The sequence below is a fragment of the Musca domestica genome, unplaced genomic scaffold, assembly GCF_030504385.1.
Source record: "Musca domestica strain aabys unplaced genomic scaffold, Musca_domestica.polishedcontigs.V.1.1 42, whole genome shotgun sequence".
NCBI classification, from domain to species: Eukaryota; Metazoa; Arthropoda; class Insecta; order Diptera; family Muscidae; genus Musca; species Musca domestica.
In genome coordinates this window covers 4488861-4516187 of record NW_026712329.1, presented here as the reverse complement: position 1 = coordinate 4516187, position 27327 = coordinate 4488861, and the positions used below count along the sequence as shown (strand labels likewise).

Sequence of the window (27327 nt, the reverse complement as noted above, 5' to 3'; positions counted from 1 at the left end):
CAAGAAATATTTTGAACTTTCCCGTTTAATGATCTATATATTGCACGAAATCCACCCATAAAGCTTCTTTGTTTGAAATTCTTCGGAACCATTAATTGCTAAGAAAAAAATGTTCAGCAATTACAAAAAACCACATTTTTATTGGGTATGAAACTAGCTTCGGGGGATGACTAAAGACTCAAATACACATATATTTTCCAATAAAACAAATGTATACTATTAGCTCTGCACAAATTGGTGTTAGGAATAATAAATGAAATGATTTTGGAACTCTTTTTTATAAATAATAATATTTAGATATATTTTGGTTCTATATCAACAACTAAATAATTACACAGAACATAGATTAAAAAATAATAATCTCAACTAAATTCGAGAATGTTTAAAATGAATACAAACTAAAAAACAAATTTTTTTTTATAAATTTCTTGTTTTTTGGAAAATAAAATGACTCGAGAAATATCAAATCTAGGCAATGACAATGATTTATATCTGTTATGAATGGCGCAAAGGACGACTTTCTTTGATGGAAAAAATCAACAAAATTATAATTTAAAAATTAAAAACTTATTAGCAATAATTATATTTCGAGTTAGGTTTTCTTTTCTTGGAAGGAAGAGTGTTTTGAGGAGTTAGTTCTAGTTTTAGCTGCTTAGGGTTTCTTTGTTTTTTTTTAGTTGTTATAGTTTAAAAGGTATAAAAACTAGTGGTTTGATTCGATTTAATTTGTTTGTGTTTGTTGTGTTATCTCTTAGAATTACAATAAATGTAGACAATTTTCTTTTAAAAGGACATTTGGACAATTTTTTTGTTTTGTTAATATTAGGTTCTCAAATATTATGCTTTAATTCGATTTGTTTCACTTGTTTCTTGTTCTTAAATAGAAAATAATATTGTTTTTCATCATTTGTTAAATATACATACAAAAAATATAAAAAAGAATTATTTATATAGATAGAGATAGTTGTAGGATAGACTGAGAGACAGAGACGATATACGTATAACCCGGATAAAGTTGATGATAATGGCGCGATCTCGACTATGACGACATAATAAAAAATATATTTTGAGGAATTGGAAACAGGACATTGTAGTTTTTTTGTTTGTTTTTGGGAACAGGAGTTGCAGGAAATTGTATAAATATAAACCATGACGTGTTCGATATTTACATAACTATACATTTTCGTTGACGTCGTTTTTGTGGCTCAGGTCTTAGTACGGCACGCACAGCCTCTTCGAATACCTGTGTAAACGTTAAGGATTTGAAGGAATTAATTTTAATTTTTCAGTGTCTTAAGGTGAAATTACATTTTGCATACCTGTTTTAGGCCTCTTTGTGTTAGGGCTGAACATTCCATATATTTAACAGCTCTTATTTTATTTGCTAATTTTTGTCCTTGTTCCCGTTTTAGTGGCGCCAAACCTTGTTCTGCCAATGCACTAAGAGTCTCACGATCCTCACGTAAATCAATTTTGGTACCTAGAAGGATGTGAGAAGTATGTTAATTAGTACACTTTCCGTATTTTTTGGTCATGTACGAACTCTGGACATGCCAATAAGTCGAAATATCTTAGGTAAAGATGATAGCTCATGTCTGATTTGAAATATAATTATTTTTATCTTCTTTGGTTTTGTATAAGCTTGAATAATATTGCATTAATAGCTGATGCCTCTAAACGAGTCACTGTTTGGTGCGGATTTCTGTCCCGAAGGCATAAATGGGTCATTATTCTTAGAAAATGAGCAGGAAGTATCCGCTACGTTATCGAGCCATGCTGAACGAATTTTTGTTCACAAACATTGAAGAGGGTGATATTGGCAACATCTCGTTTCAACAGGGCGGCGTTGCGTGCCACACAGCATAAGCTTCACTCGATTTTCGAAAAAAAATTTTGCCAGACTCTACACGTGTAATTTATAAGTTGGGTCCCAGGCCATAGCAATATAACAAAGATTGAGACGGCTAATGAACAAGGTAGGGCTGGTTCCAATTCCATTGATTTATGGATTTATACTCAGCTCGATTGATGATCTTCTGTTTAAAAAAACCTCTCAACAAAGAAGCCTGCAGGAGAATTAACATGAAATCCTGGTGCAACGTATCTAAGCCCATGTAGCCGTCTATTTTGAGAAGAAGAAGCTGCTCCAAATTAGTACGTCAAATCTAAGAATCACGACAGGCATATTGCCGGGATACTACCCTATCAGATGTCTGAACTTAATATATCTATGACCTGATTACTGCAGACTATGTTAGCATGAAAAAGTAGTTGCAGACCATTGATCATTAACAATATAGATGGGGCATGCTATCAAACAGGAGACAAAGTCTATATGGTAGTTAGGGGAACATTCTTCTCTGACATAGATCTCATCATAATCTATAGGTATGCTAAAGCATCTTCTGGTTTAGCAGTTCAATCTACCAAAGTATCTATCTACAAAACCAAATATGCCATTTCTCTATCCAAACCATGGATGAGTATAATGGACCAAAGGACGAGAAACCCTAACATTTTTCTTTGACGTATATCTCATTATCGCCTATAGATTTGTTAAAAGAATATACTGGTTCAGTAAACCAACCTACTAAAACATATCTTTACAAACCCATCTATATCTTTCCTCTATCCTAACCAAGGATGAACATAATTGACCAAGGCTCTTGGATTGTAGCTGAGCATCCTTAAACCAAACCAATACTGTGCGATCTTTAATTTTCCGTGCAAAGCAATTCTATAGACTTTGACAATTTTGAGCTACTACTCATTTTATACATACCTACTAATATTATGGGCGCATCTGGGCAGTGGTGTTTTATTTCGGGATACCATTTGGAGGTGACATTTTCAAATGATGATGGACTCGCAACTGAAAAACATATCAGAAAAACATCCGTTTGTGGATATGAGAGTGGTCGGAGTCTATCATAATCCTCTTGTCCAGCTGTATCCCATAGACCCAATGATACCTGTATTGTGTCTACCTGCATTGGTGCTGAATAGTTGTCGAAACTAGAATAAAGTCGAAAAAAGGAAACATTATTTTTTTATTTCAAAAATTCTGAAATAAAAAAGAAGAATTGCAAATACAATACAACTTACACTGTAGGCACATATTCACCGGGAAAACTATCTGTGGTATATGATATTAACATGCATGTCTTGCCGACCGTGCCATCGCCAACGACTACACATTTGATGGGCCTTCCTGTTGACATCTGCAAAAAACAAAACGAAAAGACAAAACCAATGTAAGAAGACATGTTACAGTCATAGCGTTTGTGGTATAGCTGCTTATTGTTCACGTTACAGTTTATTGTCTATTGGAGTGTTAGTGACATTGTTTCACTAGTTTTGAAAAAAAAACTTTTTGTTCGCCAGAACATACGTATGTGCGGCGGGCCATACACGTAACGTCGTCCAATGACAAGTTGACCAAAGTTTGCTGTTTCAGTTCTTTTTTCCCATTCTTTCTAGAATTTTGTTGCAATTCAATGTATGAATGAAATGAATTTGTGCTGACCCATACAACTTAAGCGATTGTTGTAAGGTTTGGCATTGACGCAATTGAAGTACTGTTCAAAGAATGATTTCCTAATTAAAGTGAATTAATAAATTTTAATTAATTTATGGATTTCTCTCTCTCTCTCTTTTTTTGTATTATCGAATTGATTTTGTGAGAACCAAAGGACTGGTATATTTGGTTTGGTTTGTTTGAACATAATTTAGTGGATATTTAAAATGAAGTGTATTGAAATCTTTTCTATTATAATACGATCCAGCACACCTAATAGAGAATACAGGGTTGCCCATATTCGACGGACCCATCTGGCAACACGCCACCCAAGCGCTCTGAAATAGTTGAAATTTACATTCAACAAAAGAAGTCAATTGTGAAAACTCAACGTGCTTTTACAACATTAAAAAATGTGACAAGTGCGCCTTCTTAGAACACCATTAAGCGTTTATACGAAAAATTATCAAATCCGATGAAGCCCATTTCACATAGAATGGGACCGTAAATAAGCAAACTTGCCGTTTTTACGCCACTGAAAATTCTCAGGAGATTCAAGAAGTGCCTCTTCATGACGAAAAATTCGCAGTTTGGTGCGGCGTTAGTGCGAAAACGGTCATTGGACCGTTTTTCTTCCAAAATAAAAATGCCCATGCTGTTACCATCAATCAGGAGCGTTATCGCGACATGATGACCAATTTTGTGATGACAATTATTCGTCGAAAGCGTATGAGGCAGTTCTGGTTTCAACAAGACGGCGCTCCACCGCACACAAGTCGCATAACAAAACATGGGTCCGTCGAATATGGGCAACCCTGTATATACAATATATAAATAAATAATGTGAAAATAAATCAAATATACTCTAATATTCTATGCCACTTGCATAAGAGCGAGTACGCTTTGCTCGAGAGACTACCAAAAACATATCTTCAATCGTGAATATTTGTAATGCTAAAGTATACCTGACTTTACATTGATCCCAATTTAATGTACATATATAATCAGATATCGGATATACAGCGTGATATTAAAAAAACTACAACAAAGTCAAACGCCATCTTACACCTTTTTTTTACATGTTTTTAATTTTATTCAATGAAAGCAACAAATGGCGGAAATAGCATCAAATTTTAAAATAAGTATAGATTTGTTGGAATTGGTCAACTTTGACACGAATTATGGCCTTCAAACGACCAATGAAACTGTCACACGTTGCTCGAATGTTGCTCTGCGGTATTTTGGTCCCGGCGAAGCGTTTGCTTGAGGTGATCGACACTTTCGTATTTTTTAGTGCCAATCTTTTCCAACCTTTCCAAAATTCTCCAGACACAATAGTCCAATGGATTGGTATCAGGAGATTTTGGTGGCCATTGTGCGCTGGAAATGAAGCGAGGAACCTCATTTTGTAACCATTCTTGGGTGGCGCGTGCTGAGTGCGATGGTTCTGGGTCCTGTTGGAATGTCCAAGGTCTGCGGCCAAAATGTTTTCGTGCCCAAGGCTTTAATACACCCTCCAGAATATTTTCGCGAAATATTCAGCATTTATACTGATGCCACAGTCGATTAATACGAGCGGAGAGCGACCATCGGCTGTTATGGCGGCCCACGCCATCACCATCTCCAGCGCTTGAGTTCATGTGGCTAACCGAAGGTGGACTCAGTTGAACTCTTTGGCAAGTAAACACGATCATTTTGTTTCTTTACAAACGGCTGGACAACGAATGTTTTCTCATCGGAGAAAACCAAATTCGGCAGTTCACCATTTTCGGCCAAGCGAAGCAACTCTTTAGCTCTTTATAGCTGGGGAATGCTATAAGAAAACGTGGACCTGTATAGACAATTTTCTGTCGAAGGAGATCGTACCCATTACAAACTCCAAATGTATAGACTATTATGTGTCAGATAAGGTAGTACCGGATGTTTATTATTTTTATACCCTCCACCATAATATGGAGGGTATATTAAGTTTGTCATTCCGTTTGTAACACCTCGAAATACACATTTAAGACCCCACAAAGTATATTTATTCTTGATCAGCATAAAATTCCATGTACATTTAGCGAATAAGATTGATAAAATATTACTGAAATATATGTTATGTCTGCAGGACTTTTGGTATTGAAAATGGGCCATGTAGGTCCATGTTTTGGTATGGCCCCCATATAACGGTACCTCCCGATATTCGGTATTTTGATGATTTTAGCGACATTATTCACCGGAATTGTTTCACATTTGGTATTTGAAGTTCGTAATGGATTCTACAGCCAAAGACAGAAAATTGTCTGTGCAGGTCCACGTCTCCGTATAGCGCTCATATAACGGTACCTCTCGATATTCTGCATTTTGATCATTTTAGCGACATTATTCACAGGAATTGTTTCAAATTTAGTATTTGATGTTCGTAATGGATGCTACAGCCAATGACAGGAGATTGTCTGTGCAGGTCCACGTCTTCATATAGACCCCATATAGCGGTAACTCCCGATATTCGGTATTTTCATGATTTTATTTCCATTTTTTTTTTTTTTAAATTCGCACTTGAATATTGTGATGGCTTATAACAAATGTTACCTATGCAGGTCCATGTCGTCGTATAGATACTAATTTAACAGCTACATTCGGTATTTTTAAGATTATAACAGAATTTTTAACGGATTTTGTTTTTGGGAATTGCCAAATTCATTCCAATTGGTGGAGGGTATTCAAAGTTCGGCCCGGCCGAACTTGCAGCTTTTTTACTTGTTTGTAATAGGAACCACTCTGTTGTCTGAAAATTGTTTTCACAGTTTTAAGTGACATCTCTATTCAATATTTTTTGGCAAATTCTCATGAATAGGTTAACTCCAGGACAACGCTTCCAAATTGTGGAAACATATTTTTTCTAGAATTTCAAATGCATTCCCGACAAATGTACTGTTTGGTGCGGTCTATGGGCTGGGAAGCATCGATCCTTTTTTCTATAAAAATGAGGAAGTTACCGTTAATGGAAATCGATGCGGAATCATGAACAATCAGTTTTTGTTGTCAAAACTTCAAGATATGGATGTAAATCAATCGCTTTGCAATCTGTCGACTGGCCGACTTTGCAATTCTTTTATTAGGTAGTGGTATATCCAGTTCTTACATTAACTAGGTAAGTTACACAATTCGAATTTTCAAATTTGAAACCCTTTAGGTTTTTTAACTTCAATTTTCTTAGATTAATTAAAGCTTTTTATTTAGTCGTTGTTATTTCCGGTCATGGTTCATGTTTACATTAAAAAAAAAAAAAGATTTCTGGCCACAGTGCAATGACCACCAAACTGAAAGGTGATCATATCACGTTAGTTACGGTTTCGCCAATGCTCCAAAAAACATAAACACGACACACACACACACTTACTGGTTGGCGGATGGATGGCTGGCTATCAAGGGAGGGGGGTTACACAACCGGTAAGAGAAGAAATAAAATGACATTTCAAAGGAGTGGTGCCACAATAATCATAAACATCACAGAAACACATTATCGCTGACACAAGACACATATGTGAGAATCAGTCGAATACCAGAAACCAAATTAAATTAAATGAAATTTTGAATAAATAAAAATAATGTCCAAAAGAGATACTGGCAACATCAAACGAAGACAAATACTAATTTAAAAATAGAACACAAATGAAATTTGTCAGCTTTTGAGAAGAATACAAAAACAACAACATTGAATATATGACGACATTTGTTATTTTTGATGGGTGTGAAGATAAATTGGAAAGTTAAATTGGATGTTAACAGACACAGTTACTTAACAGAGCTCTGTTAAGGACTTAACAGAGCTTTGTTAAAGACTGAGTAAAAAAGAAAATTTTGAAAAATATAATTATTTGTTAATTATTATATTAAAATTTATTACTTCGGTAATAAAATAGCTTGAATACAAGTTAAATAAATACTATGCAGCACCAACTATAGAACAAACCGTATCAGACACCCAAATTGGGTCATATCTTTATTATGATGTAAAAAAACGGAATGGATCACTGTGCAAAGCCTATAAAACCTGCGCGGATCAAACTAGGCTTAAATGAAAGGTCTCTCCGAGCACTTTCAGCCCATATATAGGTTATAGTCCAAAACCGTTTCAGAGACCCAAATTGGACCCATCCTTAATAATAATAAGGTCCTAACAGATTGAACCACTGTGCAAAGCCTATAAAACCTGCGCGGATCAAACTAAGCTTAAATGAAAGGTCTCTCCGAGCACTTTCAGCCCATATATAGGTTATAGTCCAAAACCGTTTCAGAGACCCAAATTGGACCCATCCTTAATAATAATAAGGTCCTAACAGATTGAACCACTGTGCAAAGCCTATAAAACCTGCGCGGATCAAACTAGGCTTAAATGAAAGGTCTCTCCGAGCACTTTCAGCCCATATATAGGTTATAGTCCAAAACCGTTTCAGAGACCCAAATTGGACCCATCCTTAATAATAATAAGGTCCTAACAGATTGAACCACTGTGCAAAGCCTATAAAACCTGCGCGGATCAAACTAAGCTTAAATGAAAGGTCTCTCCGAGCACTTTCAGCCCATATATAGGTTATAGTCCAAAACCGTTTCAGAGACCCAAATTGGACCCATCCTTAATAATAATAAGGTCCTAACAGATTGAACCACTGTGCAAAGCCTATAAAACCTGCGCGGATCGAACTAGGCTTAAATGAAAGGTCTCTCCGAGCACTTTCAGCCCATATATAGGTTATAGTCCAAAACCGTTTCAGAGACCCAAATTGGACCCATCCTTAATAATAATAAGGTCCTAACAGATTGAACCACTGTGCAAAGCCTATAAAACCTGCGCGGATCAAACTAGGCTTAAATGAAAGGTCTCTCCGAGCACTTTCAGCCCATATATAGGTTATAGTCCAAAACCGTTTCAGAGACCCAAATTGGACCCATCCTTAATAATAATAAGGTCCTAACAGATTGAACCACTGTGCAAAGCCTATAAAACCTGCGCGGATCAAACTAGGCTTAAATGAAAGGTCTCTCCGAGCACTTTCAGCCCATATATAGGTTATAGTCCAAAACCGTTTCAGAGACCCAAATTGGACCCATCCTTAATAATAATAAGGTCCTAACAGATTGAACCACTGTGCAAAGCCTATAAAACCTGCGCGGATCAAACTAGGCTTAAATGAAAGGTCTCTCCGAGCACTTTCAGCCCATATATAGGTTATAGTCCAAAACCGTTTCAGAGACCCAAATTGGACCCATCCTTAATAATAATAAGGTCCTAACAGATTGAACCACTGTGCAAAGCCTATAAAACCTGCGCGGATCGAACTAGGCTTAAATGAAAGGTCTCTCCGAGCACTTTCAGCCCATATATAGGTTATAGTCCAAAACCGTTTCAGAGACCCAAATTGGACCCATCCTTAATAATAATAAGGTCCTAACAGATTGAACCACTGTGCAAAGCCTATAAAACCTGCGCGGATCAAACTAGGCTTAAATGAAAGGTCTCTCCGAGCACTTTCAGCCCATATATAGGTTATAGTCCAAAACCGTTTCAGAGACCCAAATTGGACCCATCCTTAATAATAATAAGGTCCTAACAGATTGAACCACTGTGCAAAGCCTATAAAACCTGCGCGGATCAAACTAGGCTTAAATGAAAGGTCTCTCCGAGCACTTTCAGCCCATATATAGGTTATAGTCCAAAACCGTTTCAGAGACCCAAATTGGACCCATCCTTAATAATAATAAGGTCCTAACAGATTGAACCACTGTGCAAAGCCTATAAAACCTGCGCGGATCGAACTAGGCTTAAATGAAAGGTCTCTCCGAGCACTTTCAGCCCATATATAGGTTATAGTCCAAAACCGTTTCAGAGACCCAAATTGGACCCATCCTTAATAATAATAATGTCCTAACAGATTGAACCACTGTGCAAAGCCTATAAAACCTGCGCGGATCAAACTAGGCTTAAATGAAAGGTCTCTCCGAGCACTTTCAGCCCATATATATGTTATAGTCCAAAACCGTTTCAGAGACCCAAATTGGACCCATCCTTAATAATAATAAGGTCCTAACAGATTGAACCACTGTGCAAAGCCTATAAAACCTGCGCGGATCAAACTAGGCTTAAATGAAAGGTCTCTCCGAGCACTTTCAGCCCATATATAGGTTATAGTCCAAAACCGTTTCAGAGACCCAAATTGGACCCATCCTTAATAATAATAAGGTCCTAACAGATTGAACCACTGTGCAAAGCCTATAAAACCTGCGCGGATCGAACTAGGCTTAAATGAAAGGTCTCTCCGAGCACTTTCAGCCCATATATAGGTTATAGTCCAAAACCGTTTCAGAGACCCAAATTGGACCCATCCTTAATAATAATAAGGTCCTAACAGATTGAACCACTGTGCAAAGCCTATAAAACCTGCGCGGATCAAACTAAGCTTAAATGAAAGGTCTCTCCGAGCACTTTCAGCCCATATATAGGTTATAGTCCAAAACCGTTTCAGAGACCCAAATTGGACCCATCCTTAATAATAATAAGGTCCTAACAGATTGAACCACTGTGCAAAGCCTATAAAACCTGCGCGGATCGAACTAGGCTTAAATGAAAGGTCTCTCCGAGCACTTTCAGCCCATATATAGGTTATAGTCCAAAACCGTTTCAGAGACCCAAATTGGACCCATCCTTAATAATAATAAGGTCCTAACAGATTGAACCACTGTGCAAAGCCTATAAAACCTGCGCGGATCAAACTAGGCTTAAATGAAAGGTCTCTCCGAGCACTTTCAGCCCATATATAGGTTATAGTCCAAAACCGTTTCAGAGACCCAAATTGGACCCATCCTTAATAATAATAAGGTCCTAACAGATTGAACCACTGTGCAAAGCCTATAAAACCTGCGCGGATCAAACTAGGCTTAAATGAAAGGTCTCTCCGAGCACTTTCAGCCCATATATAGGTTATAGTCCAAAACCGTTTCAGAGACCCAAATTGGACCCATCCTTAATAATAATAAGGTCCTAACAGATTGAACCACTGTGCAAAGCCTATAAAACCTGCGCGGATCAAACTAGGCTTAAATGAAAGGTCTCTCCGAGCACTTTCAGCCCATATATAGGTTATAGTCCAAAACCGTTTCAGAGACCCAAATTGGACCCATCCTTAATAATAATAAGGTCCTTACAGATTGAACCACTGTGCAAAGCCTATAAAACCTGCGCAGATCGAACTAGGCTTAAATGAAAGGTCTCTCCGAGCACTTTCAGCCCATATATAGGTTATAGTCCAAAACCGTTTCAGAGACCCAAATTGGACCCATCCTTAATAATAATAAGGTCCTAACAGATTGAACCACTGTGCAAAGCCTATAAAACCTGCGCGGATCAAACTAGGCTTAAATGAAAGGTCTCTCCGAGCACTTTCAGCCCATATATATGTTATAGTCCAAAACCGTTTCAGAGACCCAAATTGGACCCATCCTTAATAATAATAAGGTCCTAACAGATTGAACCACTGTGCAAAGCCTATAAAACCTGCGCGGATCAAACTAGGCTTAAATGAAAGGTCTCTCCGAGCACTTTCAGCCCATATATAGGTTATAGTCCAAAACCGTTTCAGAGACCCAAATTGGACCCATCCTTAATAATAATAAGGTCCTAACAGATTGAACCACTGTGCAAAGCCTATAAAACCTGCGCGGATCAAACTAGGCTTAAATGAAAGGTCTCTCCGAGCACTTTCAGCCCATATATAGGTTATAGTCCAAAACCGTTTCAGAGACCCAAATTGGACCCATCCTTAATAATAATAAGGTCCTAACAGATTGAACCACTGTGCAAAGCCTATAAAACCTGCGCGGATCAAACTAGGCTTAAATGAAAGGTCTCTCCGAGCACTTTCAGCCCATATATAGGTTATAGTCCAAAACCGTTTCAGAGACCCAAATTGGACCCATCCTTAATAATAATAAGGTCCTAACAGATTGAACCACTGTGCAAAGCCTATAAAACCTGCGCGGATCAAACTAGGCTTAAATGAAAGGTCTCTCCGAGCACTTTCAGCCCATATATAGGTTATAGTCCAAAACCGTTTCAGAGACCCAAATTGGACCCATCCTTAATAATAATAAGGTCCTAACAGATTGAACCACTGTGCAAAGCCTATAAAACCTGCGCGGATCGAACTAGGCTTAAATGAAAGGTCTCTCCGAGCACTTTCAGCCCATATAGGTTATAGTCCAAAACCGTTTCAGAGACCCAAATTGGACCCATCCTTAATAATAATAAGGTCCTAACAGATTGAACCACTGTGCAAAGCCTATAAAACCTGCGCGGATCAAACTAGGCTTAAATGAAAGGTCTCTCCGAGCACTTTCAGCCCATATATATGTTATAGTCCAAAACCGTTTCAGAGACCCAAATTGGACCCATCCTTAATAATAATAAGGTCCTAACAGATTGAACCACTGTGCAAAGCCTATAAAACCTGCGCGGATCAAACTAGGCTTAAATGAAAGGTCTCTCCGAGCACTTTCAGCCCATATATAGGTTATAGTCCAAAACCGTTTCAGAGACCCAAATTGGACCCATCCTTAATAATAATAAGGTCCTAACAGATTGAACCACTGTGCAAAGCCTATAAAACCTGCGCGGATCAAACTAGGCTTAAATGAAAGGTCTCTCCGAGCACTTTCAGCCCATATATAGGTTATAGTCCAAAACCGTTTCAGAGACCCAAATTGGACCCATCCTTAATAATAATAAGGTCCTAACAGATTGAACCACTGTGCAGAGCCTATAAAACCTGCGCGGATCGACCTTAAAAAATTCCATGGGACATACACATGCATGCTTCACCAATATTTTTCTTCAACATTTCCTCTTTTATGTTTTATCGCTAAAGTTTTTATTTTATTTTTAATTTCTTTAAATGTTTTACGTCTAAAAAAGTAATAAAACAAAATTCCCGTACCGGGATTCGAACCTACGACCCAACAGATTTCTGCGGAGCCACTCAACCGACTCGGCCACTGCACCAGTGTGCAGGCGTTGGCTTAAAGTTATTAACAGTGCCGAACAGTATGAGATCATTTTTGCTGTTGTCAACGTTGATAATCAAAATAAAATTGGTAACGGACATTTTATTGATTAAAGAACCTCTCATGCAGTGGGTTGCATATTAGCGTAGGTAGGAGGTAGATTATTTTTACTATACTTATTTATACTAATAAATGTACGTTAATTTTTTTATTTGTATATATTCAAAAATTTTTATTTATATTTATTTTTTCCATTATAGTTATATATTTTTATTTTAATAATTCCGTATTTATATTTATTATTATATATATCTTTATTCCAAAAAATATTTTATTTATTATATTTTATTATAAATATGTTAAAATGTTGTATTAAAACTAATTCCTTTTTATACTTATTTATATTGTTGTTAAATAGAAACATTTTTTTATTTTGAAATACCCACATCACGATATTTCACACATTCACATCAGTTCATATTTTTTATTCAATTGCATTTATGTGAAGTAACCTATCTGAAAAGCAAAATTCCAAAGAATGTGAACCGTTACATTTCGCACGTACCATTGTTGTTGTTTGTCTTAATGTACTTTTTTTTTCTGACGAATAACTCTTGTTTATGTTTTCACAAAAAATACTACACAACTTAAGTTCACCATCGTCGTGATCTTGTGGTAGCTTAAGTGGTAAAGTTGTTTAGTTTCATTCCTTGCGTCGCGAGTTCGAATCCCGCGGAAGGCGTGTTTTTCTATTTTTAAAAATATGTTTTTTTTTTTGCATTTAATTTTTATTAAGAATTTTTTACAGAATAAATGTAATTTATGTAAGTATCTGTTATTAAAGTTTATATGTTGGAGCCATAAGTAATTGATTTTAAATTCAAAATTTCAGGAAGACTTCAAATATTTATATATATAATAAACAACCACCAAATTATACAAGCAGCAATCGAACACCAAGAGTGGACAAATAATTTTTAAAAATTGTAAACATATTTAAGGCAATCATTAAGTCTAATATTCTGTAAGGCCATATTATACATTTATACATATCTATTATAAATTGGCTTACAGCTATATTGATCATTTTACAATTTGTAGGTGTTCTACATTATATTAATGTAATTTTTGATGTAGAAAAACATTTTTGGGGTAAAAAGTATAAAACTTTCTTTCGACAGGATTTGAACCCAGGCCGAATGTTTCGTACGCCAGCGCGCTAACTGCTGAGCCACTCGACATACATCGCAAGTTGCGACTATGGCAAAAACGAATAATGAAAATCTCACTAAGCATTGATGTGCAAAACTGTCCAAAAATTGCGTTTGGCGGCACTTGTTAAATGCGTATTCTCTTCTCTCTCTCTTCGTCAGCGACTTCTTCATTTCATTGTTTCTAAGTGAATTCTACGACGGTTTTTGTACGCCTACTGAGATACAAACACTGTCTCTCTTCTTCCATCTCGCTCTCTCGAGCACACTTTACAATTTGCGATGACAACAATTGCATAATCTCATTTTCCCCCGAAAAGAAGAATGTAGTGTTCCGTAACTTATTAATAACACAAAAACATTTGGAATAGAGGAATGAAACACATCGGAATGTGAATAACATAGGGAAAACATTAAAGGGCGCCTAATAGTATAAAAGCAACGTAGGACTGTGCTACCCACACAAATGCCTTTTTCTGATTGATTGTTGTTCTTCGGGTAAAGTGTGCTCGAGAGAGCGAGATGGAAGAAGAGAGACAGTGTTTGTATCTCAGTAGGCGTACAAAAACCGTCGTAGAATTCACTTAGAAACAATGAAATGAAGAAGTCGCTGACGAAGAGAGAGAGAAGAGAATACGCATTTAACAAGTGCCGCCAAACGCAATTTTTGGACAGTTTTGCACATCAATGCTTAGTGAGATTTTCATTATTCGTTTTTGCCATAGTCGCAACTTGCGATGTATGTCGAGTGGCTCAGCAGTTAGCGCGCTGGCGTACGAAACATTCGGCCTGGGTTCAAATCCTGTCGAAGGAAAGTTTTATACTTTTTACCCCAAAAATGTTTTTCTACATCAAAAATTACATTAATATAATGTAGAACACCTACAAATTGTAAAATGATCAATATAGCTGTAAGCCAATTTATAATAGATATGTATAAATGTATAATATGGCCTTACAGAATATTAGACTTAATGATTGCCTTAAATATGTTTACAATTTTTAAAAATTATTTGTCCACTCTTGGTGTTCGATTGCTGCTTGTATAATTTGGTGGTTGTTTATTATATATATAAATATTTGAAGTCTTCCTGAAATTTTGAATTTAAAATCAATTACTTATGGCTCCAACATATAAACTTTAATAACAGATACTTACATAAATTACATTTATTCTGTAAAAAATTCTTAATAAAAATTAAATGCAAAAAAAAACATATTTTTAAAAATAGAAAAACACGCCTTCCGCGGGATTCGAACTCGCGACGCAAGGCATGAAACTAAACAACTTTACCACTTAAGCTACCACAAGATCACGACGATGGTGAACTTAAGTTGTGTAGTATTTTTTGTGAAAACATAAACAAGAGTTATTCGTCAGAAAAAAAAACGTACATTAAGACAAACAACAACAATGGTACGTGCGAAATGTAACGGTTCACATTCTTTGGAATTTTGCTTTTCAGATAGGTTACTTCACATAAATGCAATTGAATAAAAAATATGAACTGATGTGAATGTGTGAAATATCGTGATGTGGGTATTTCAAAATAAAAAAATGTTTCTATTTAACAACAATATAAATAAGTATAAAAAGGAATTAGTTTTAATACAACATTTTAACATATTTATAATAAAATATAATAAATAAAATATTTTTTGGAATAAAGATATATATAATAATAAATATAAATACGGAATTATTAAAATAAAAATATATAACTATAATGGAAAAAATAAATATAAATAAAAATTTTTGAATATATACAAATAAAAAAATTAACGTACATTTATTAGTATAAATAAGTATAGTAAAAATAATCTACCTCCTACCTACGCTAATATGCAACCCACTGCATGAGAGGTTCTTTAATCAATAAAATGTCCGTTACCAATTTTATTTTGATTATCAACGTTGACAACAGCAAAAATGATCTCATACTGTTCGGCACTGTTAATAACTTTAAGCCAACGCCTGCACACTGGTGCAGTGGCCGAGTCGGTTGAGTGGCTCCGCAGAAATCTGTTGGGTCGTAGGTTCGAATCCCGGTACGGGAATTTTGTTTTATTACTTTTTTAGACGTAAAACATTTAAAGAAATTAAAAATAAAATAAAAACTTTAGCGATAAAACATAAAAGAGGAAATGTTGAAGAAAAATATTGGTGAAGCATGCATGTGTATGTCCCATGGAATTTTTTAAGGTCGATCCGCGCAGGTTTTATAGGCTTTGCACAGTGGTTCAATCTGCTAGGACCTTATTATTATTAAGGATGGGTCCAATTTGGGTCTCTAAAACGGTTTTGGACTATAACCTATATATGGGCTGAAAGTGCTCGGAGAGACCTTTCATTTAAGCCTAGTTTGATCCGCGCAGGTTTTATAGGCTTTGCACATTGGTTCAATCTGTTAGGACCTTATTATTATTAAGGATGGGTCCAATTTGGGTCTCTGAAACGGTTTTGGACTATAACCTATATATGGGCTGAAAGTGTTCGGAGAGACCTTTCATTTAAGCCTAGTATGATCCGCGCAGGTTTTATAGGCTTTGCACAGTGGTTCAATCTGTTAGGACCTTATTATTATTAAAGATGGGTCCAATTTGGGTCTCTGAAACGGTTTTGGACTATAACCTATATATGGGCTGAAAGTGCTCGGAGAGACCTTTTATTTAAGCCTAGTTTGATCCGCGCAGGTTTTATAGGCTTTGCACAGTGGTTCAATCTGTTAGGACCTTATTATTATTAAGGATGGGTCCAATTTGGGTCTCTGAAACGGTTTTGGACTATAACCTATATATGGGCTGAAAGTGCTCGGAGAGACCTTTCATTTAAGCCTAGTTTGATCCGCGCAGGTTTTATAGGCTTTGCACAGTGGTTCAATCTGTTAGGACCTTATTATTATTAAGGATGGGTCCAATTTGGGTCTCTGAAACGGTTTTGGACTATAACCTATATATGGGCTAAAAGTGCTCGGAGAGACCTTTCATTTAAGCCTAGTTTGATCCGCGCAGGTTTTATAGGCTTTGCACAGTGGTTCAATCTGTTAGGACCTTATTATTATTAAGGATGGGTCCAATTTGGGTCTCTGAAACGGTTTTGGACTATAACCTATATATGGGCTGAAAGTGCTCGGAGAGACCTTTCATTTAAGCAGGTTTTATAGGCTTTGCACAGTGGTTCAATCTGTTAGGACCTTATTATTATTAAGGATGGGTCCAATTTGGGTCTCTGAAACGGTTTTGGACTATAACCTATATATGGGCTGAAAGTGCTCGGAGAGACCTTTCATTTAAGCCTAGTTTGATCCGCGCAGGTTTTATAGGCTTTGCACAGTGGTTCAATCTGTTAGGACCTTATTATTATTAAGGATGGGTCCAATTTGGGTCTCTGAAACGGTTTTGGACTATAACCTATATATGGGCTGAAAGTGCTCGGAGAGACCTTTCATTTAAGCCTAGTTTGATCCGCGCAGGTTTTATAGGCTTTGCACATTGGTTCAATCTGTTAGGACCTTATTATTATTAAGGATGGGTCCAATTTGGGTCTCTGAAACGGTTTTGGACTATAACCTATATATGGGCTGAAAGTGCTCGGAGAGACCTTTCATTTAAGCCTAGTTTGATCCGCGCAGGTTTTATAGGCTTTGCACAGTGGTTCAATCTGTTAGGACCTTATTATTATTAAGGATGGGTCCAATTTGGGTCTCTGAAACGGTTTTGGACTATAACCTATATATGGGCTGAAAGTGCTCGGAGAGACCTTTCATTTAAGCCTAGTTTGATCCGCGCAGGTTTTATAGGCTTTGCACAGTGATCCATTCCGTTTTTTTACATCATAATAAAGATATGACCCAATTTGGGTGTCTGAAACGGTTTGTTCTATAGTTGGTGCTGCATAGTATTTATTTAATTTGTATTCAAGCTATTTTATTACCGAAGTAATAAATTTTAATATAATAATTAACAAATAATTATATTTTTCAAAATTTTCTTTTTTACTCAGTCTTTAACAAAGCTCTGTTAAGTCCTTAACAGAGCTCTGTTAAGTAACTGTGTCTGTTAACATCCAATTTAACTTTCCAATTTATCTTCACACCCATTTATTTTTGCAAAATGGAAACAATTTTCTTGGGGGGGAAACTAGAAACTAGATCACCAAGGACAGCACACAAAACCTCATATTTGTTGAGGTTGGAAAAGATCATGACTTGCATTGGATTTCGAAGAATTGTAAATAAATGGGAATTTCCCAAATACACAAGAATTGGAAAACAAAAACGGAAAATGAAACGAAAAGAAAACAATGTCAGAATCAATGCTGAACACACATAAATTTACACTCACACATTATACATGCATTGTTATTGGGGACACAAAGAAATTTTAAACGATGGCATCAGCCATTAGATCATGGCGATGGAAATTTATTTCATATCTCTCCTAAATCATTTGCTAAGACTGCTATATCAACAAATTGAAGGGAAGATACATAATGAAGTGTGCCGGCCGGCAAAGAAGCACAAATACTTGACATCCACTCAAGACGTTGCTGCTGTGAGCATTACACAGTGCATATTATACAAATTTTGGCCGACCGAAATTAATAACTTCCCTATTAAGTTGGGGTTGTTATCTTTGGGTGAAATGTATTAAAAAAACAAGATGACTAAAGTGGGGAAGCAATGTAAAATTTAAGACTGTTTTTCACACAGTCATATTTTGCAAATTTATTGTAAATGGAATGTGCCCGTAACATGCTTACAGACGCTTTGAGCAATAGAAGAAAAAACATTATTGCATTCAAAAACTTTCGATGAGTACTTATAAAATATATGAGCTTAATTTTTGCCTGCCTCAGATTGATTTACGGAAAACGGATTGAGCATTAGACTTCGTTCTAACTTCACACGTGGCCATATTTTTAAAAGGGGTAGTAGTTCAGGTTGAAATATGGACAATGTCGGCGCTCTACTTCGGGTACCTCCCCACAAGTTGCGGAAATTGTGGTATAAACATAACTCTTATAAAATATGAAAAAAAAAATCACTAATATTTATCAAATTTTGCGTAGTCCAATATTTTCTGTCAATACTGGTATAGTCCAAAGATGGAAAAAATTGATCCCCTACTTCTGGTATCTTCCATAAAAATTAAAAATATTCGAAAAAAAAAAATAAAAATCTTAACCAATACAGAAATGCAACTAAAACATTCTAATTTGTTTTCATCGTGAACATTCTAATTTGTTATACCCTCCACCATTCTATGGAGGGTGTCTTAACTTTGTCATTCCGTTTGTAACTCCTCGAAATACTCATGTCAGACCCAACAAAGTATATATATTCTTGATCAGCGTAAAATTCTAAGACGATTTAGCCATGTCCGTCTGTCTGTCTGTCTGTCTGTCTGTCTGTCCGTCTGTCTGTTGTAATCACGCTATCTTTCGAATGAATTGAGATAGATGGCTAAAATTTTGCACACATGTTTAGTATTCCAGTAGGCAGGTTAAGTTCGTAAATGGGCCATGTAGGTCCACGTTTTCATATAGCCCCCATATAACGGTACCTCCCGATTTTCGGTATTTTAATGATTTTAACGACATTATTCACCGGAATTGTTTCAAATTTGGTATTTAAAGTTCGAAATGGATACTACACCCTAAGACAGAAAATTGTCTGTGCAAGTCCACATCTTCATATAGCCTCCATATAACGGTACCTCCCGATATTCGGTATTTTAATGAATTTAGCGACATTATTCACTGGAATTGTTTCAAATTTGGTATTTAAAGTTCGATTTGGATACTTCACCCTAAGACAGAAAATTGTCTGTGCAGGTCCACATCTTCGTATAGCCCCTATATAACGGTACCCCCCTATATTCGGTATTTTGATGATTGTTGCGACATTATTCACCGGAATTGTTTCAAATTTGGTATTTGAATTTCGAATTGAATACTACACCCTAAGACAGAAAATTATCTACGCTGGTTCAGGTCTTCGTATAGGGCCCATATATCAGTACATCCCTATATTCGGTATTTTGACGATTTTAGGTACAATACCCACCGAAATTGTTTGAGGTGTAGTATTTGAAATTCGTAATGGATGCTACAGCCTGTGACAGAAAATTGTCTATGTAGGTCCAGGCCTTCGTACAGCTCCGATATAACGGTACCTCCCTATATACGATATTTTGATGATTTTAGCAACATTATTCACCGTTTATTTCAAGTTACGAATTTGAATATGGTAATAGCTTATGACAAACAATGCCTATGTTTGGTATTTTTAAAATTTTAACAGAATGTTGTAATGATTTTATTTTCTGAAAATTTCCAAATTCGTTCCGAATGGTGGAGGGTATTCAAAGTTCGGCCCGGCCGAACTTACTACTTTTTGACTTGTTTTTATCGTCAATTCGTCTGGAACATCAGCGCGACATGAATGCTACGATGTACGAAAAGATTTCAAAAGAGTTTATCAGGCGTGGTGTTGTAAATTCCACCTAATCCAAAACTTTGGGGCAGGATAAAAACTCAATGGTAATGTTGCGATAGCTAGATAAGCAGGAAGTCGAGTGTCTCGTAAAATTCATCCATCGCCCACCCAAGCAATAGTTAGTGTCTAAAAACCTTGTAGCAATATTACTCCTCCCATAACTTCTGGGCAGCTGAACATCAACTTGGGTTCTGGAACGGATGGTTGCAAGACAGCGTTGCATATTTTACCAACAAACATCAGTCGAGGATTCAACAGGAGCATCACGTACCAAAGCCAATGGATACCAAAAAGTTGTTTGGCTTATTAGCCTTCAATGAGGTTTAAATATTGGATAGCCAATAGTAAGTGTTTCAGACCATTATAACGGCGTAGATATCGTTAATTATGCAGATGATTTTGTGATGATGCTATGGAATCCTGTTGTAGGAATATATGTGTAGTGTTGAATTCCTAACACATCTAGCTTATGCGTTTATTCCATAATCAACGGCTGTTTTTATTAAAATATAAATTTGGAAAAAGGTCCAGAAAAGTAGAAAAAAAGAATGACTATTAAAATGATATTGAAAACTAGGAACATTAACCTCACATAATCTAGGAAAAAACCTAGAGTATACCCACAAAAATTTGACAGGAGAATCAAAAAATCAGGAACCTACCCTAGACTACAGATTCTTGTTAAAGAATCCTACTATAAATTTAAAACATCCGAGAGAGGTGTGCGAAATATTGATAACTGTATACTACACCCTTTTTTTCTGCATTGACCATTCAACTAAAAAAATGGGCACAAAACAGATTTTTACTGCTCTAGGATCTTTGGATGACTTTCTTCGACATCTGTTTTCCAAAAGGGCGCCTTCATCCGAAATTTTCCCAATACATTAAATCTATTCTAACACACATTTGCCATAATTGGGACACTGTGCAGTTGAAAACCCAACCAAGTTAAATATTTTTCTAGTTTCCCCCTTTCCCAAACAATCCAATTAATATTAAGAGAAATCATTCAGTATGTTTGACTTTTTTGAAGGAGGGTGGAAAGCAGCTTAACCCCTCGAACACTTTATGTCATAGACATATTGCAAAGCATCAAGTGGCATCGGTTGCCATTAGATTCATTAGACATACACGCACACACACAAATTGCCGGCAATTTCAAATCAACTATTGCTGGAAATAAATAAAGATGAAAAAGGCTACAACATCTAAGGCAGCGAATCTTAAAAGAATTGCCATGCGATAAGATGAGTGGATTTTTCTGTTTCTGCTTCTTCATATTAAATTTACAGCTATAGCCAAATAAAGTAAATTTTCAAATATTCGTGTTGGCAAATTAATAAAGTAAAGAAGAAGAAAGAGCAGAGGGAGGTAGAAGAAGGTAAAAAACTACAGTATATCAATGCAGCCGAAATGGAAATTTTTTTGAGAGGAACATCACATGCCATATTGGGCCATTGGAAACCAACAACAGATATGCCTGCTGCCATGGCTCGTTGATAATGTTGAGTGCATTTTGGAAAAAATATTACACACGTATTCATTTTATTGGAAATGGCATCTGCATAAAAAATACATAATATATTATTAGCCACAGACGCAGCAGACACAGACGCAGCCATCGATTATATATACAATGATTCACATGATTTACAATCCAATCATGATGTTGATGGGCTGACTGACCGGCATTGCATGTCCTCCCCTTCTTGTTTTTTGATTTTTTCTTGATTTTATTTAGCCGTAGTGGAGTGATGAATTCAGCAATCAGATAATTAAGGAGAAACTACAAAATTATGAAATAAATGTAGACATACATCAATAAATAAATCTTATTAAGAATATTTTTAAAATACTTTCAATAAAAAATGAATCCATCATCCTATAGAACTATATCAAATATTTTAATTGGATATTTCCCAGAACTGTTTTTAAATAAAAGCCAAACGATGTTCCTACGAAAAATTATTCGTTCTAGGTTAGTGAAAAAATCATTTCTGTTGTTCAATAATTGTTGAAGAAAATGTAAAATTGTATATGGACCCTATTTAAGCCTTTTATATGGACCCTATTTAAGCCTGAATTCTGTTTGATATAGCCCACATATGGAGGATAAAAGTTGGATTCATGCAGGCTTGGGAAGCGAATTTTTATCCGTCATGTGTGGGCTAAAATTACTAAATAGTATTCCTACATTGAAAATCTACGGCACATATAGTTTCTTAAAATTGTAACTTAACTTTAACTTAAAATGTTAATTCTTAATAACTTTATTTTGGCTTAAGGTCAATTGAAAACATCAATGTTTTATTTTGATAATTTTGATTTTTATTTTCCAATATTTCGACTGTCTCGACATCCATCTTCAGGGAAAAATTTTTATTGAGTAAAAAAAAAAAAAACAATTCAAAAATAACCACATAGAAATTAGTTTTAAAGGAAATGCTAGCGTCAGACTGTGCCAAATAATGTAAACAAAACTAAATAATTTCAGTAAATCATTTTAATTTAAATTATGTAAATATTTTAAATTTGGAAAAAGTAATTGAAAAAAGTGAAATGTCATATTCAAAAAGTACAAAAAAAAATTAGAAGACAAAACATCGTATCGATATTTGATACAGGAATTACACTAGAGTCAAATCACCTAAGTTTTGTTGCTACCTTACAACAAGGCCCATGAAGACTATTTTTGGCAACAATTTGACAATAAACTTTGTAGTTTTTACAGTCCCTGGTCGAGAGTGTTTGGATTTTAAGCCCAAGGTGATAAGTGGTATATATTTAATATTATGCAGAGTGCTTTAGTTCCGGCTTCCTGATAAGAGCACAGTAAGAAAGTGAAACCCGTGTAAGAAACATCAAGGAGGAAAAATTATTATTGCACTCTACTGAATTACATGGATTGCATATCACAATTATATTCCTTTTTAACTTATAGAGGTCTAGTCTGATTTTTGGATAAGATGAAATCAAACAGTCGATACTACCACGAGGTCGTTCGACAAATCACTTTTATACTAACAGCTTCCAAAATGCCTGCCTTTAGAAAATCCAACCGGATGTAAGATATTAATGACAATCTGATAATCGATCATTTAATTTTTAAAAATACTGTGTGTAGAGGCACAGTTTCTACGGTTCAAGGGATGTATAAACTCTATATTTAGAAAGTGGTTATAATTTTTTCCTAAGATGTTTGGTATTTTAACTCTTCGCAAAAATATTTAATGTCAATTCACATTATGGAATCTATCCCATATGTACCTCCGATATTTGATAAATTTTCTTCCACAATTTCCAAACAAATTAGCTATAGTTTGACATTTATGTTTCTCATTGGGCATTGGACACACATTATAAGGAAAATTCAACATTTAAGGGATTTTCCGGTAAATTATTTTGGTCATAAAACGAAATTAATGTCATAACGTCTTTGCTGGTTTTTCATATAACTATATTAAATATGTAAAAGACCTCTCACAACATGGTAAACCCGAATTCGAATAAGAATTAATCTGTTCCAGAATGCAAAACTAGAAGATTCTGGTTCTGGAAAAGCGCAATTGTAAATCTTCTAATGATTTTCTTTTTTTAATATCTCTATAGGAAAAAGACCAGTAAATTTTCAAACGTGTATGTCAAGTTGGTTATTAGTATCTGACCATGCTACTAACTCGTGGCAAACTCCTAATGTCAATGTCACACAAGTCAATACTTTGTAATTAGAGTTTTTCAATGTATCTACTTAACTCTGCAGTCATGTTTTTATAGTTTCGGCGTATATCTGGACATAGTGTTTTAGTTTACATCTCACCGGGTTAATTCGGACATAGATAAATCATTTAATGGGGAATATTTGGTAGGGCAGATGAGGAGATGCATCGTAGTGTGCGGGCCTGTATCACACCTTTCAATTTCCTTCTATCAACAGATTAGAAGTACGAACCACGATAGACATATTGACTGATCAATGTTGTATAAGATATCTAATCTTAAAATGGGTTAACAGTGGTCCTGACTGCTGTGGACTATGCAAGGATAAAGAAAAGACAAAAATATTACGTAGTTGGAAGACAGAAACCTAAAAATTGTTCTCAGACATAGACCTCATTATCTCCCCATTTAGCTAAAAGTATCACCAGACTTGGAAAATTATCCCGGTAAAACACCTCTATACAACTTTATTTTTCTTTTGCTTATATTTCTTCCATATACCTATCCTATCTCTAATTCTTCTTGCTAGGATGAACACAATGAACCAAAGGTCTTCAAGAGAAGCAGTGCCGGACACTGCGTAGTTGCACATCTTTTAACTAAAATTTACTAATTACTCACACCTTGTATGTGAGAAATATGGTCAGTATTTAAAAAAGCTCTTATTAAATAAACAAATATCTTTATATACTTCTGTGCGAAGTGGGGTCTCAGTAAGATATATGTGCAGCCAACTAATACGAGAAGTTTGAGTTATCAAGGGAAAATCAGTTCCAAATAAATAAAAGAAGTAGAATAGGTATTTGCTCTACATGTTTAATGGTCTGCCAGTTATTATCTCTAAAGAGGAATACAATTTATTGGTAAAGTGCAATCCTTATCACGAAGGAGTTGCTGTCAAATATATTTTAAAAAAACACAGAGTAAATATTGGAACTCCCAAAAGAAAAAAAAAACGTTAATGATAATTTTCATTTACCTATTCTGAATAGGTATGTATTTGCTCGAGATTTATATCTTTGTTCTCAAAAACGTTGTGTTAAGCACGTATTTATACGGTTTAGCGCACAACGGTGTGTATAATTTGTCAAATAATTTATTTCCCATATTTTGCTTCCAAAAATGTACAAAAACAATTATGGATAATAGAAGATTCACACATTTCTGTCGTACAAAATAACAACGACAAACAGAAGAGTGGAAGATATCACAAAGACCGGGAATCTACAAACTGTTTGTTTAAAGCAAAAAATTTTCAAATTTTTGTTACTTAATAAACGAAGAAAACAACAGCAACAAATCACTGGACAAAACAAAAGGGGGAGAAAGACTCAAATGAGGAGGAAAAAACAACAAAAACAAAATCCAAAAAATGTGTACTACCCACAACCCGCATTATGTCAACCTAACTAATAACTTGAATATAGTGGATGAATAGAAGGCGGGCAGACGGGAGAACGAACTGACGGGCAGTCAGTCAGACAGGCAGTCGTTTGTTGTTTAGTCGCACGTCTCATATTTGTGTGTACTACTGCTATCGTGTTTGGCTCTCTGTCTAGTTGCTACAGCACGGCTAGATTGTGTGCGGTTCCATGTTGTTGCATGAATTTGTTGTTGTTTTTTTGTATCATTTTTCCTTTGCACTTTAGTTTGTTTGTTGTTGTATATTTTTTGTTCTTATTCTAGTTCAGTTACTGCTGCCGCCACTGCATTATATTCTGCCTCCTCCATCAACGTTACTGCCTGCAGTGTTATTTTGGGCGGAGGTTGCCGCCACCATTGTTGCAATCAGACAGGCTCTAATGACAAACAGTGCCGTTAATGGGTATTTCTTAATAAAAATTTGCCAATTATATGCCCACCCTCACACAATGCATTCTCAGAAAGCGGGTGGAGAAGGGAGAGCTGCCTATTAAGTCACCTCCAAAAAATGTCTTAAATTATTCGCAAAATCTCGGTGAAATTACCTTTCCTTTTTTGTATAAAGTGGGTTTTTTGTTGAAAGCGAGTGTATGTGTTGTTCCCCGTCGTCGCCGCCGCAGACGTCGTCGTTGTATATAGTTGGTGTCGTCGCTCGGTCGTTGATTGTTAATCCTCTTTGTTTTTTTTTTCTTTTTTGACTACAATGAATTGCAACTGAATTTCCTTCTTGTAATTTCTCTGCACTTTATCACTTTTTTCACTTAGGAATTTCTGGTATTTTATTAGATTAATAATAAAATTTAATATTTTATTGAAGCGATTTGTTTAAATTTTATTATTCTTTCAATATTAACACTTTTCAGTTTGCACAATTTGATTCACTTTTTCTTCCCCCATTGAAAACAGATTCTATATTCTCCACACTTTTCACTATTTTCTTTCCAAACTGCTTCAACTTAGGTATACTTAGGTCGATTATTGACTAATCGATAACTTTGCGGTCGATATTTTATTTCTCTCATCAAAATCGAATTACCCATATGTCGACCTATATATCTCTAAATAGCATTAATGCAAAGATTAGTAATAATATATTTATGATATACAAAATTTAATATGATTAATATGCAATGTATTTTGAACTACTATAAACCTGTATGCGTAACAATAACCATATTGTTTTAATTTAAGTTTAAAAGTTTGCAAAAAAGTTATATTGGCTGTGTTTAGTTCCTTTTATCAATTGCATGGCGTTCCTGCATTTTAGCCGTGTTTACATTACATAGAGTGTTAACCCGATTTGCAAATTGGGTGGAAAGTTCTTGTCTAAGACACGAAAGCAATGCCGCTTACAATGTTTTGTCAAAATGGCAATGCTACATAAAATACCTTAGACAAAATCCGCTTGGGAAGTAATGAGTACTCTGTTTCGAAAATATGCGAATGTGACAGAAAAGCACCATCCTTAATGCTTTTTTATTTCAAATTTTATTCAAAAAATAAACCACCTGAATTAAAAACGAACCACCTAACTAGACTAATGAATAAATAGATAACGAACGCTTTTGCATGCTGATTAACGACCCACTCGACTTCGAAAACACATTACACCGTGTTTCAAGAATTCCACTCGATTCATTCATTATCATGTAATATACACTTACAGTTGCCCAATAAAGTCTACATAGCCCACAAGTATTTAAAACAAATACCAAAACGGGTCAGACTTATAACCGATATGCAGTAAATTTCGTAATATGTCAAATTTGGTACCCAAAAAAGTGAAACATACAACAAAGTGTAACATGCAACAAATGAGTTGTTTAGTTTCAAGTAAGTGTTTAATAATTCAATAATAATTTTTAGATTAATTCTTTTTTATACCCTCCACCATAGTATATAGGGTATATTAAGT

At 35.4% G+C, this 27327-nt stretch overlaps 1 protein-coding gene across 3 annotated transcripts; it reads right to left on the bottom strand.

Annotated features, from left to right (window-relative positions):
- Positions 1-270: 270 nt before the first annotated feature.
- LOC101898196 (ras-related C3 botulinum toxin substrate 1) lies at positions 271-26363 on the bottom strand. Of its 3 annotated transcripts, none has more exons than XM_005183108.4 (5): positions 25958-26363; positions 3106-3221; positions 2783-3015; positions 1320-1480; positions 271-1243 (listed from the first exon to the last, which is right to left on the bottom strand). In XM_005183108.4, the coding sequence occupies exons 2-5, from the start codon at positions 3219-3221 to the stop codon at positions 1166-1168; spliced, it is 588 nt and encodes a 195-aa protein (XP_005183165.1). In that variant the 5' UTR covers positions 25958-26363; the 3' UTR covers positions 271-1165. The 3 variants fall into 3 exon arrangements, with proteins under 3 accessions (XP_005183165.1, XP_058983023.1, XP_058983022.1); XM_059127040.1 differs by lacking the exon at positions 25958-26363 and adding an exon at positions 6903-6923; XM_059127039.1 differs by lacking the exon at positions 25958-26363 and adding an exon at positions 3392-3424.
- Positions 26364-27327: the final 964 nt, after the last annotated feature.